Source organism: Lucilia sericata, unplaced genomic scaffold (genome assembly GCF_015586225.1).
Source record: "Lucilia sericata isolate MDLA Ls3-8-SP2 unplaced genomic scaffold, ASM1558622v1 Contig002488F_arrow, whole genome shotgun sequence".
Taxonomy (NCBI): domain Eukaryota; kingdom Metazoa; phylum Arthropoda; class Insecta; order Diptera; family Calliphoridae; genus Lucilia; species Lucilia sericata.
In genome coordinates, this window is record NW_023996266.1 from 39,283 (window position 1) to 53,826 (window position 14,544).

The 14,544-nt window shown below is 32.4% G+C and overlaps 2 protein-coding genes across 3 annotated transcripts in view; one reads left to right on the top strand and one right to left on the bottom strand.

The window, feature by feature from the left end:
• Positions 1-7,603, top strand: part of LOC119614004 (sodium-dependent nutrient amino acid transporter 1) — a 43,647-nt gene extending 36,044 nt beyond the window's left edge. The window contains exons 3-7 of one of the 2 annotated variants that reach the window (XM_037970082.1): positions 4,040-4,337; positions 4,411-4,681; positions 4,749-5,219; positions 6,734-7,010; positions 7,073-7,486. In XM_037970082.1, coding sequence (XP_037826010.1) covers positions 4,040-4,337; positions 4,411-4,681; positions 4,749-5,219; positions 6,734-7,010; positions 7,073-7,317 — 1,562 coding nt within the window. In that variant the 3' untranslated portion in view covers positions 7,318-7,486. Of the gene's footprint in view, positions 1-4,039; positions 4,338-4,410; positions 4,682-4,748; positions 5,220-6,733; positions 7,011-7,072 lie in introns of both variants that reach the window. The other variant, XM_037970080.1, reaches the window with a different exon arrangement.
• Positions 7,527-10,894, bottom strand: LOC119614005 (probable 6-phosphogluconolactonase). The gene is made up of 3 exons (XM_037970083.1): positions 10,619-10,894; positions 10,033-10,523; positions 7,527-7,755 (listed from the first exon to the last, which is right to left on the bottom strand). The coding sequence occupies exons 1-3, from the start codon at positions 10,734-10,736 to the stop codon at positions 7,654-7,656; spliced, it is 711 nt and encodes a 236-aa protein (XP_037826011.1). The 5' UTR covers positions 10,737-10,894; the 3' UTR covers positions 7,527-7,653.
• Positions 10,895-14,544: the final 3,650 nt, after the last annotated feature.

Consider the following 14,544-nt stretch of genomic DNA (forward strand, 5'->3'; position numbering starts at 1 on the left):
TAGACTATAGACTAGACTATAGACTAGACTATAGACTAGACTATAGACTAGACTATAGACTAGACTACAGACTAGACTATAGACTAGACTACAGACTAGACTATAGACTAGACTCGACTATAGACTAGACTATAGACTAGACTATAGACTAGACTATAGACTAGACTATAGACTAGACTATAGACTAGACTATAGACTAGACTATAGACTAGACTATAGACTAGACTATAGACTAGACTATAGACTAGACTATAGACTAGACTATAGACTAGACTATAGACTAGACTATAGACTAGACTATAGACTAGACTATAGACTAGACTATAGACTAGACTATAGACTAGACTATAGACTAGACTATAGACTAGACTATAGACTAGACTATAGACTAGACTATAGACTAGACTATAGACTATAGACTAGACTAGACTAGACTAGACTAGACTAGACTGGACTGGACTAGACTAGACTAGACTAGACTATAGACTAGACTAGACTAGACTAGACTAGACTAGACTAGACTAGACTAGACTAGACTAGACTAGACTAGACTAGACTAGACTAGACTATAGACTAGACTAGACTAGACTAGACTATAGACTATAGACTATAGACTATAGACTATAGACTATAGACTATAGACTAGACTAGACTATAGACTATAGACTATAGACTAGACTAGACTAGACTAGACTAGACTATAGACTAGACTATAGACTAGACTATAGGCTAGACTAGACTATAGACTAGACTATAGACCTCTGTCAATTTCGGATATAGAAACCTATAGCACTTAGCATAACGAAATATATTTTTCTTTCACCAATTTCCCCAAAAAAAAAGACTTTCTACATAAATTTTTAAAAGCCTCAAAGTTCAAATGATCGTAAATTCTCTGTCATAACGAACAGTGGCACAAGCAATCAATTATTCAATATCTTTAAATAGTTGACTTCTTTCAAACGCCTATTTAAAAAAGATTGTCTGACTCAACATTTTGCAAAACTTGCAACATTCAATAGTTTCACATTAATTGGAAAATTAAAGGCAATTTAATTTATTTGTTAAATGATTTTTTTCCATAAAATACGACCAACAAATAAATCATCAGTAAATTATTAAGAATCTACTATATATGTATATATAGAAATACAATAAAAAAAAACTACGGAAAAAACGTAACTTATAGTGATTTGTTGACACTTTCGTTAAGAAAAATATGTTTGTGTTTAAATAAAATTTCGAACAAAAACGTTTGAGTCTTTTTTTCGCTATAATTAAGACACGAGACTATCAATCATTATAAACAAATAGTTAATAAATTGTTTATAATTTAACAGCAACAGCAATTACAAGAGTTAGTAAACAAATTGCAAAAAAAAAGTTGTATTAAAATTATACAAAATTTTCATTATTTATGAATGAACTTGAAATTGAGCAGTAAAGTGTGAACATTTTATGATTTAAATACTTATTCGTAAAAAATAACAGAAAATTAAAAGCTTTACTGAACTGTAGCTCCAATTAGGAAATTATATAGTTAATCTAAACACAAGTAGAACTGGTTAATTTTAGTGGTTTAAACACCTGAACAAATTATCGAATAATTGGTTACAATCATTCTATTTATCGCTAGCTTTACACTTCCTATGCAAATTAACTTGATATTCTAAATTTCCAGAAATCTTAAAAGACTTCCTATAGAAATCATGCAAGATTTTCTATATAACTGTTTCGCCAGAATTCGTATTGAAATCTCTAGTCTATAGTCTAGTCTATAGTCTAGTCTATAGTCTAGTCTATAGTCTAGTCTATAGTCTCGTCTATAGTCTCGTCTATAGTCTCGTCTATAGTCTAGTCTATAGTCTAGTCTATAGTCTAGTCAACAGTCTAGTCTATAGTCTAGTCTATAGTCTAGTCTATAGTCTAGTCTATAGTCTAGTCTATAGTCTAGTCTATAGTCTAGTCTATAGTCTAGTCTATAGTCTAGTCTATAGTCTAGTCTATAGTCTAGTCTATAGTCTAGTCTAAAGTCTAGTCTATAGTCTAGTCTAAAGTCTAGTCTATAGTCTAGTCTATAGTCTAGTCTAAAGTCTAGTCTATAGTCTAGTCTAAAGTCTAGTCTATAGTCTAGTCTATAGTCTAGTCTAAAGTCTAGTCTATAGTCTAGTCTATAGTCTAGTCTATAGTCTAGTCTATAGTCTAGTCTATAGTCTAAGTCTATAGTCTAGTCTATAGTCTAGTCTATAGTCTAGTCTATAGTCTAGTCTATAGTCTAGTCTATAGTCTAGTCTGTAGTCTAGTCTATAGTCTAGTCTATAGGCTAGTCTATAGTCTAGTCTATAGTCTAGTCTATAGTCTAGTCTATAGTCTAGTCTATAGTCTAGTCTATAGTCTAGTCTATAGTCTAGTCTATAGTCTAGTCTATAGTCTAGTCTATAGTCTAGTCTAGTCTAGTCTATAGTCTAGTCTATAGTCTAGTCTATAGTCTAGTCTATAGTCTAGTCTATAGTCTAGTCTATAGTCTAGTCTATAGTCTAGTCTATAGTCTAGTCTATAGTCTAGTCTATAGTCTAGTCTATAGTCTAGTCTATAGTCTAGTCTATAGTCTAGTCTATAGTCTAGTCTATAGTCTAGTCTATAGTCTAGTCTATAGTCTAGTCTATAGTCTAGTCTATAGTCTAGTCTATAGTCTAGTCTATAGTCTAGTCTATAGTCTAGTCTATAGTCTAGTCTATAGTCTAGTCTATAGTCTAGTCTATAGTCTAGTCTATAGTCTAGTCTATAGTCTAGTCTATAGTCTAGTCTATAGTCTAGTCTATAGTCTAGTCTATAGTCTAGTCTATAGTCTAGGGTCTATAGTCTAGTCTATAGTCTAGTCTATAGTCTAGTCTATAGTCTAGTCTATAGTCTAGTCTATAGTCTAGTCTATAGTCTAGTCTATAGTCTACGTCTATAGTCTAGTCTATAGTCTAGTATATAGTCTAGTCTATAGTCTAGTCTATAGTCTAGTCTATAGTCTAGTCTATAGTCTAGTCTAGTATAGTCTATAGTCTTAGTCTAGTCTAGTCTATAGTCTAGTCTATAGTCTAGTCTATAGTCTAGTCTATAGTCTAGTCTAGTCCTAGTTATATAGTCTAGTCTATAGTCTAGTCTATAGTCTAGTCTATAGTCTAGTCTATAGGTCTAGTCTATAGTCTAGTCTATAGTCTAGTCTATAGTCTAGTCTATAGTCTAGTTATAGTCTAGTCTATAGTCTGTTATAGTCTAGTCTATAGTCTAGTCTATAGTCTAGTCTATAGTCTAGTCTATAGTCTAGTCTATAGTCTAGTCTATAGTCTAGTCTATAGTCTAGTCTATAGTCTAGTCTATAGTCTAGTCTATAGTCTAGTCTATAGTCTAGTCTATAGTCTAGTCTATAGTCTAGTCTATAGTCTAGTCTATAGTCTAGTCTAGTCTATAGTCTAGTCTATAGTCTATCTATAGTCTAGTCTAGTTAGTCTCTAGTCCTATAGTCTAAGTCTATAGTCTAGTCTATAGTCTAGTCTATAGTCTAGTCTACATTCTAGTCTATAGTCTAGTCTATAGTCTAGTCTACATTCTAGTCTATAGTCTAGTCTATAGTCTAGTTTATAGTCTAGTTTATAGTCTAGTCTATAGTCTACTCTATAGTCTAGTTTTATATTCTAGTCTATAGTCTAGTCTAGTCTAGTCTATAGTCTAGTCTAGTCTTATAGTCTAGTCTATAGTCTAGTCTATAGTCTAGTCTATAGTCTAGTATATAGTTTAATCTATAGTCTAGTATATAGTCCAGTCTAGATTTCTTACAGAAAACTCATCAATATTTTCATTTAACTGTTTAATCCATTCTATTTAATACTAATAAATCGTTTTAAAGTTATGCATATTTATAACTGTTTTGGTTTTAGTTCTATGTTAGTTTCTATTTCCATTACATTTCATGACTAATTTCCTAACTTATCCTGACTTTCTTAACATTTCTCTTAATTCATATTTAAAATTTAAACTATTTTCAAAGGTATTGGAGTGGGTCAAGCATTTATGGTTTATATGTTGGGCACTTATTATGAATCGGTATGTGCCCTAATAGCTTATTATTTAGTGGAATCATTTCGTGATCCTTTACCCTGGGCCTATTGTCGTCCACAGTGGGGTAGCAATTGCCTTGATTCAACGCCCACCGATAGAAATGCACTAGATTTGGTTGAGGGTACGGAATTTATAAGTAAAACATTACAAACAAATCTAACAAGTATTGGCAATCTAATGAGAACTTCAGATAATCGTACAATCTCAAGTTCGGAATTATTTTTTGTGTAAGGAGGCTTACTATTCGGAAAATTGTGAAAGGATGTTTTAATATTTTAAATACTTTTTTCAATTGTTTAGCAATGAGGTGTTGCGTGAGAAGCAAAATATTAATGATGGTATTGGCTGGCCCAATTGGGAGTTAGTTTTGGGCCTATTCGTGTCCTGGCTGTGTGTTTTTGGTATTATCAGCAGAGGTGTAAAGAGTTCCGGTAAAGCTTCTTACTTTTTGGCCATTTTCCCTTATGTCATTATGTTGGTGCTGTTGATAAGAGCTGTTACTTTGCCCGGTTCCATAGATGGTATTATTTACTTCATTAAACCCGATTGGAGTAAAATTTTGGATCCTAAGGTAACATTCCAAATTATATATAGTTAACATTTTTCTTTTGTACTAACTTTAACTTCTCCTTTCCCAGGTTTGGTATGCTGCTGTCACCCAATGTTTCTACTCTTTATCTGTGTGCTTTGGCAACATTATCATGTATGCTTCCTATAATAAATTTGGTCATAATGTCCATAGAGATGCCACCATTGTTACTGGTTTGGACACATGCACTTCGCTTTTGGCTGGCTTTACCATTTTTGGTATTTTGGGTCATTTGGCTCATGAGATTGGTACAGATGATATTGGCAGTGTTGTGAAAGGTGGTGCTGGTTTAGCTTTCATTTCATATCCTGATGCTATAGCCAAATTTAAGCAATTGCCTCAAATCTTTTCGGTGCTATTCTTCCTTATGTTGTTTGTATTGGGTATTGGTTCCAATATCGCCATGACTTCTTGCACTGTAACAGCTATAAGAGATAACTTCCCTCAGGCCAAGCAATGGCAATGTGCTTTGGGCATTGCGATAGTTAGTTTTGCCATAGGTTTGGCTTATGTGACACCGGTAAGTGGAATTCTGAAAAATCTTTAAATTTTTTTTCCTTGAAAAAACCAAGCCTAGTCAATAGTATCGTCAGTAGACTACTTAATAGACTTATCTAGACTAGTCTAGTCTATAGTCTAGTCTAGTCTATAGTCTAGTCTATAGTCTAGTCTATAGTCTAGTCTATATCTAGTCTATAGTCTAGTCTATAGTCTAGTCTATAGGTCTAGTCTATAGTCTAGTCTATAGTCTAGTCTATAGTCTAGTCTATAGTAGTCTAGTCTAGTCTAGTCTAGTCTATAGTCTAGTCTATAGTCTAGTCTATAGTCTAGTCTATAGTCTAGTCTATAGTCTAGTCTATAGTCTAGTCTATAGTCTAGTCTATAGTCTAGTCTAAGTTCTAGTCTATATAGTCTTAGTCTATAGTATATAGTCTAGTCTATAGTATAGTCTATAGTCAAGTCTATAGTATAGTCTATAGTCTAGTCTATAGTCTAGTCTATAGTCTAGTCTATAGACTAGTCTATAGTCTAGTATATAGTCTAGTCTATAGTCCAGTCTATAGTCTAGTCTATAGTCTAGTCTATAGTCTAGTCTATAGTCTAGTCTATAGTCTAGTCTATAGTCTATTTTCTATAGTCCAGTCTATAGTCTAGTCTAGTCTAGTCTATAGTCTAGTCTATAGTCTAGTCTATAGTCTAGTCTATAGTCTAGTCTATAGTCTAGTCTATAGTCTAGTCTATAGTCTAGTCTATAGTCTAGTCTATAGTCTAGTCTATAGTCTAGTCTATAGTCTAGTCTATAGTCTAGTCTATAGTCTAGTCTATAGTCTAGTCTATAGTCTAGTCTATAGTCTAGTCTATAGTCTAGTCTATAGTCTAGTCTATAGTCTAGTCTATAGTCTAGTCTATAGTCTAGTCTATAGTCTAGTCTATAGTCTAGTCTATAGTCTAGTCTATAGTCTAGTCTATAGTCTAGTCTATAGTCTAGTCTATAGTCTAGTCTATTGTTTATAGTCTACTCTATAGTGTAGACTATAGTCTAGTCTATGGTCTAGTCTATAGTCTAATCTATAGTCCAGTCTATATTCTAGTCTAAAATCTAGTCTATAGTCTAAAGTCTAGTCTATAGTCTATAGTCTAAAGTCTAGTCTATAGTATAGTCTAAAGTCTAATCTATAGTCTATCCTATAGTCTATTCTATAGTTTAGTCTTTAGTCTATTCTATCGTTCAGTCTATAGTCTAGTCTGTAGTCTAGACTTTAGACGATACCTTAGTCTATAGTCTATTCTATTGTCTAGTCTATAGTCTATTCTATAATCTAGTCTATAGTATAGACAATAGTTTAGTCTATAGTCTAGTCTATAATATAGTCTATTGTCTAGTCTATAGCGTAGCCTATAGTTTAGTCTATAGTCTAGTCTATATTATAGTCTATAGTCTAGCATATAGTCTAGTATATGGTATAGTCTATAATTTAGTCCAATCATCTATTAAAATTATTTCTTAATTGTGTTTTCTTTTTCTTTCTACAGGGAGGACAATTTATTTTGACTTTGGTGGACTATTTCGGTGCCTCTATGATTGCCTTAGTTTTGGGCATTGCTGAATTATATTGTTTAGGATGGGTTTATGGTGTGGATCGTTTGTGCAAAGATGCAGAGTTTATGATGGGACGCAAAGTAGGACCCTACTGGCGTTGGTGTTGGGCTGTTGTTACCCCCTTAATCATGACTGTTATATTGATATATTTCCTTTCCACCTATACACCTTTAACCTATAATGGTGTTAATTATCCCAATTGGGCCTATGGTAAGTACAATCAAACTTCAATACGATCTATACGTTTATTAATAAATTGTTTCCCTTTTTAGCCATTGGCTGGACTATCACCTGTTTTGGTGTTTTACAATTACCCATTTGGGTAGTAGTGGCAGCCATACGTACACCCGGTGCTACATGGGGTGAAAAACTACGTGGTGCTTTTAAACCCAAACATGACTGGGGACCCACCGATCCTTTGCTAAGAGAGCAATACAATAAAGAAATTGCTAATGAAGCAATAGCTAATGAAGGCTTAGGTTGTTGGGGTTCCATTAAGAAAAACATATTTGGCTGAATTTATATTTAAATGAAAACAACTCAGCTTTAAAGTATTATTAACTAAAAAAAAACAGACAAATTTAGTAGTAGTTTTAAATTAAATTAAGCTAAAAGTGATTTAAGTTAAATTAAAAAAAGATAACTTGCCAAATGTTAATAAGAAAAAGCTATAGATTTTTGTTAAACATAACTGTACTTATTTATAAGAATATAAACTGTAAAGTATTGTTGTATAAAAAATAGCTTTAATTTATTACAAAAAAAATGTACATAAAATATTTTTAATAATAATAAAAAAACAAATTTTTTTAAAAAATTTTCTACAGGTTATACCTTTTCTTTATTTTGAGACTTAAATAAACTTGCCAGCAGCCTCATCGAGAAGAAGGTGGACTTGATTGTTGTGGGGTTTTACCATACCAGCTGGTAAATTTTCTTTATCTTTGAAAATGCGCTGGAAAGGGAGAGAAAATTAAATGTTATTTGAACATACATATATGTATATAGAATATATTTTTCTATTCCATCGAGTAGACTATAGTCGAGAGAGTCTTATCTATAGTCTATAGTGTAGTCTAGTCTATAGTTTAGTCTGTATTCTAGTCTATACTATAGTTTGTAGTCCAGTTTATAGATTTGTCTGTAGTCTAGTCTATAGCTTAGTCTAGTCTATAGCATTGTCTAGTCTAGTCTAGTCTATAGTCTAGTATATAGTCTCGTCTATAGTCTAGTCTATAGTCTAGTTTATAGTCTAGTCTATAGTCTAGACTATACACTAGTCTATAGTCTAGTCTATAGTCTAGACTATAGTCTAGTCTGTCGTCTAGACTATTGTCTAATCTATAGTCTAGTTTACAGTATAGTCTATAGTTTAGTCTATAGTAAAGTCTACAGTATAGTCTAAAGTCTAGTCTATAGTATAGTTTATAGTCTAGTCTATAGTCTAGTCAATGGTCTAGTCTAGTGTATAGTCTAGTCTATATTCCAGTCTATTGTATAGTCTATAGTATAGTCCATAGTCTAGTGTATAGTCTATTCTATATCTAGTCTATAGCCAAGTCTATCGTCTATTCTATAGTCTATTCTATAGTCTAGTTTATAATCTAGTCTAAGGTCTAGTCTATAGTCTAGTCTATAGTCTAGTCTATAGTCTAGTCTATAGTCTAGTCTATAGTCCAGTCTATAGTCTAGTCTATAGTCTAGTCTATAGTCTAGTCTATAGTCTAGTCTATAGTCTAGTCTATAGTCTAGTCTATAGTCTAGTCTATAGTCTAGTCTAGTCTACAGTCTAGTCTAGTCTATAGTCTAGTCTATAGCCAAGTCTATGGTCTATTCTATAGTTTATTCTATAGTCTAGTTTATAATCTATTCTAAGGTCTAGTCTGTAGTCTAGTCTATAGTCTAGTCTATAGTCTAGTCTATAGTCTAGTCTATAGTCTAGTCTATAGTCTAGTCTATAGTCTAGTCTATAGTCTAGTCTATAGTCTAGTCTATAGTCTAGTCTATAGTCTAGTCTATAGTCTAGTCTATAGTCTAGTCTATAGTCTAGTCTATAGTCTAGTCTATAGTCTAGTCTATAGTCTAGTCTATAGTCTAGTCTAGTCTAGTCTATAGTCTAGTCTATAGTCTAGTCTATAGTCTAGTCTATAGTCTAGTCTATAGTCTAGTCTATAGTCTAGTCTATAGTCTAGTCTATAGTCTAGTCTATAGTCTAGTCTATAGTCTAGTCTATAGTCTAGTCTATAGTCTAGTCTATAGTCTAGTCTATAGTCTAGTCTATAGTCTAGTCTATAGTCTAGTCTATAGTCTAGTCTATAGTCTAGTCCTATAGTCTAGTCTATAGTCTAGTCTATAGTCTAGTCTATAGTCTAGTCTATAGTCTAGTCTATAGTCCTAGTCTATAGTCTAGTCTATAGTCTAGTCTATAGTCTAGTCTATAGTCTAGTCTATAGTCTAGTCTATAGTCTAGTCTATAGTCTAGTCTATAGTCTAGTCTATAGTCTAGTCTATAGTCTAGTCTATAGTCTAGTCTATAGTCTAGTCTATAGTCTAGTCTATAGTCTAGTCTATAGTCTAGTCTATAGTCTAGTCTATAGTCTAGTCTATAGTCTAGTCTATAGTCTAGTCTATAGTCTAGTCTATAGTCTAGTCTATAGTCTATAGTCTAGTCTATAGTCTAGTCTATAGTCTAGTCTATAGTCTAGTCTATAGTCTAGTCTATAGTCTAGTCTATAGTCTAGTCTATAGTCTAGTCTATAGTCTAGTCTATAGTCTAGTCTATAGTCTAGTCTATAGTCTAGTCTATAGTCTAGTCTATAGTCTAGTCTAGTCTAGTCTATAGTCTAGTCTATAGTCTAGTATATACTCTAGTCTATAGTCTAGTCTATAGTCTAGTCTATAGTCTAGTCTATAGTCTAGTCTATAGTCTAGTCTATAGTCTAGTATATGCTCTAGTCTATAGTCTAGTATATAGTGTAGTCTATAATCTAGTCTATAGTCTAGTCTATAGTCTATTCTATAGTCTAGTCTATAGCCAAGTCTATGGTCTATTCTATAGTTTATTCTATAGTCTAGTCTATAATCTAGTTTAAGGTCTAGTCTGTAGTCTAGTCTATAATCTAGTCTATAGTGTAGTCTATAGTGAAGTCTATAGGCTAGTCTATAGTGTAGTCTATAGTCTAGTCTATAGTCTACAGTCTAGTCTATAGTCTATAGTGTAGTCGGTACTCACCTTAACAATATCCGCCTTACCCTCACCACACATCACAAACATACACATTTTAGCATTGTTAATCAAAGGGAATGTCATCGTGACCCGTTTGGGTGGTAGTTTAGGTGAGTTATCTATAGCAGCTATTAAATGATCCTTCTCTTTTAGCAAAGGATGTTGAGGAAATAATGAGCAAGTATGACCATCTGGTCCCATGCCTAAAATAAGTAAATCAAATTGTGGTATATCGCCGCTTTTCATGTCGAACTCCTTTAAAATCTTTTCCTCATAATCTTGAGCACATTCCTTTAACGTGAGATTTGTATCAATTCCAATAAATTGTTCTTCTTTTAAAGCGGTTTTGGGTAGTAGAGTAGTTTTGTACACACCACTTGTAGAATCTTTATCCGTTTCGGGTACAAATCTTTCATCACAAAAGAAAAACTTAAACTTATCTAAATTCATTTTAGTTTCTGCTAAAGCTGTGGCCAAATAGTTGACAACAGAGCCACCTGTGAATTGATGAAAAATCATTTCAATTAAAATGTTAATTCATTGTTAACCTTTAATGGACAAGGTCACTTTCTAATTTTAGTTTTGTACTCACCTGATACTCCCAAACGAAACACGCCATTATTTTCAATAGCCTCTTGAGATTTTTCCGCCAGCATGCTGCCCAGCAAAGCAATTACCTCCTTTTCACTTTGGACTTTATGTAAATGCATTTTTCTATTAATAGATTTGTGTGTAAAATTAATGAATTTAAAAAAAAAATAAACACCGGTATTTAATAAAACTGCTTTTTCAAGTGCAATTTTGCAGCAAAATTCAATGAATTACTGCAATTTGGTTTTTTGTTTTGACAATCAGCTGTGTAATGTTTTTGACATGTTGGTTTTTAAAGCTCTAATTTGAATAAGCTTTTTTAGAAAAAGCTTTGATTAAAAAATTGTTAAATATTTATATAATAGATGGCGCTATGAGTGTTAAATGAAGTACACATTTTAATGGCTCAGACAGTGTTGCCAGAATAATTTTGATTCAAGTTCCCAATCTAAGGTCAGAAGTCCCTAAAAAATCCAAATTTTTATATTGAAATCGTCATAGTTTGCCCAAATGAGAATTATTCGCTTCCTTTTTTACATTCTCATTCACTTTGACATTCGCAAAATTTTAGCGAATGTTTAAGAGAATACTATTTCTAAACAAAACTAAACGAAAAACTAAATCCCCATTTCTGGCGACACTAGGCGCAGATAAGAATGTTTTAAAATGTCCAGTGGTTTTCAAACTGTTTTGATAACGTTTAAAGAAACCAGTGTTGCCAGTTGTTGCTATGATGGCGCTTTTTATGTCTTCAATAGGAATTGACTTCGACAACTTTTTTTGGCTTTATACCAAATTATGTATAGAACCACTACAAAACAGATTTGAAACTGTTATACTAAAATGTTCTATTAAAAAATTGCTAATAACAGATTTTTCATTAAAAAAATGTTATATCTGAACTGAAAAACTATTATGCACAAATTTTTAAAAAGATTTTTTAATGAAAAAGATTGTTATACCCGAAATATTTCTACAGAAAAAAGTTACATACAGGAAAACTGTTATACAGTTATTATCCATACAATAAAACTTTGATGCACAGACTTATGTACATATGTATATGTATGTAAAAAAAAACTTTTATAAACAGACAATGAGAAAACTATTATACCCGAAATTTTACAACAGAAAAACTATTACACTAAGATTTTTCTAAAGAAAAACTGCTATACAGGGAATCTTCTATAGAAACTTCTATTATGTACAGATTTTTCTTTTCAGTTATATACAGTCAGTTATGTGATTAGACTGGACTATAGACTAGACTATAGACTAGACTATAGACTAGACTAGACTATAGACTAGACTAGACTATAGACTAGACTATAGACTAGACTATAGACTAGACTATAGACTAGACTATAGACTAGACTATAGACTAGACTATAGACTAGACTATAGACAAGACTATAGACTAGACTATAGACTAGACTATAGACTAGACTATAGACTAGACTATAGACTAGACTATAGACTAGACTATAGACTAGACTATAGACTAGACTATAGACTAGACTATAGACTAGACTATAGACTAGACTATAGACTAGACTATAGACTAGACTATAGACTAGACTATAGACTAGACTATAGACTAGACTATAGACTAGACTATAGACTAGACTATAGACTAGACTATAGACTAGACTATAGACTAGACTATAGACTAGACTATAGACTAGACTATAGACTAGACTATAGACTAGACTAGACTAGACTATAGACTAGACTATAGACTAGACTATAGACTAGACTATAGACTAGACTATAGACTAGACTATAGACTAGACTATAGACTAGACTATAGACTAGACTATAGACTAGACTATAGACTAGACTATAAGACTAGACTAGACTATAGACTATAGACTATAGACTATAGACTAGACTATAGACTAGACTATAGACTAGACTATAGACTAGACTATAGACTAGACTATAGACTAGACTATAGACTAGACTATAGACTAGACTATAGACTAGACTATAGACTAGACTATAGACTAGACTATAGACTAGACTATAGACTAGACTATAGACTAGACTATAGACTAGACTATAGACTAGACTATAGACTAGACTATAGACTAGACTATAGACTAGACTATAGACTAGACTATAGACTAGACTATAGACTAGATAGACTAGACTATAGACTAGACTATAGACTAGACTATAGACTAGACTATAGACTAGACTATAGACTAGACTATAGACTAGACTATAGACTAGACTATAGACTAGACTATAGACTAGACTATAGACTAGACTATAGACTAGACTATAGACTAGACTATAGACTAGACTATAGACTAGACTATAGACTAGACTATAGACTAGACTATAGACTAGACTATAGACTAGACTATAGACTAGACTATAGACTAGACTATAGGACTAGCTATAGACTAACGATAGACTAGACTATAGACTAGACTATAGACTAGACTCGACTAGACTATAGACTAGACTATAGACTAGACTATAGACTACTTAACTAGACTATAGACTAGACTATAGACTAGACTATAGACTAGACTATAGACTAGACTATAGACTAGACTATAGACTAGACTATAGACTAGACTATAGACATCTAGACTATAGACTAGACTATAGACTAGACTATAGACTGACTATAGAACTTACTATAGACTAGACTATAGAACTAGACTATAGACTAGACTATAGACTAGACGACTATAGACTAGACTATAGACTAGACTATAGACTAGACTATAGACTAGACTATAGACTAGACTATAGACTAGACTATATGACTAGACATAGACTACTAGACTAGACTATAGACTAGACTATAGACTAGACTATAGATAGACTAGACTAGACTAGACTATAGACTAGACTATAGACTAGACTATAGACTAGACTATAGACTAGACTATAGACTTAGACTACTATAGACTAGACTATAGACTAGGACTATATACTAGACTATAGACTAGACTATAGACTAGACTTGGACTAGACATAGACTAGACTATAGACTATAGACTAGACTATAGACTAGACTATAGACTAGACTATAGACTAGACTATAGACTAGACTATAGACTAGACTATAGACTAGACTATAGACTAGACTATAGACTAGACTATAGACTAGACTATAGACTAGACTATAGACTAGACTATAGACTAGACTATAGACTAGACTATAGACTAGACTATAGACTAGACTATAGACTAGACTATAGACTAGACTATAGACTAGACTATAGACTAGACTATAGACTAGACTATAGACTAGACTATAGACTAGACTATAGACTAGACTATAGACTAGACTATAGACTAGACTATAGACTAGACTATAGACTAGACTATAGACTAGACTATAGACTAGACTATAGACTAGACTATAGACTAGACTATAGACTAGACTATAGACTAGACTATAGACTAGACTATAGACTAGACTATAGACTAGACTATAGACTAGACTATAGACTAGACTATAGACTAGATTATAGACTAGACTATAGACTAGACTATAGACTAGACTATAGACTAGACGATAGACTAGACTATAGACGATATAGACTAGACTATAGACTAGACGATAGACTAGACTATAGACTAGATATAGACTAGACTATAGACTAGACTATAGACTAGACTATAGACTAGACGATAGACTAGACTATAGACTAGACTATAGACTAGACTATAGACTAGACTATAGACTAGACGATAGACTAGACTATAGACTAGACTATAGACTAGACTATAGACTAGACTATATACTAGACATAGACTAGACTATAGACTAGACTATAGACTAGACATATACTAGACTATAGACTAGACTATAGACTAGACTATAGACTAGACTATAGACTAGACTATAGACTAGACTATAGACTAGACTATAGACTAGACTATAGACTAGACTATAGACTA

Coding starts and splice junctions, on each gene's coding strand:
- LOC119614005 (XM_037970083.1), bottom strand. CDS start 10,736: ATGCATTTACATAAAGTCCAAAGTGAAAAGGAGGTAATTGCTTTGCTG. Junction 10,524..10,618: donor GTTTCGTTTGGGAGTATCAG/GTGAGTACAAAA, acceptor ATCAATTCACAG/GTGGCTCTGTTGTCAACTAT. Junction 7,756..10,032: donor GTAAGGCGGATATTGTTAAG/GTGAGTACCGAC, acceptor CTCCCTTTCCAG/CGCATTTTCAAAGATAAAGA.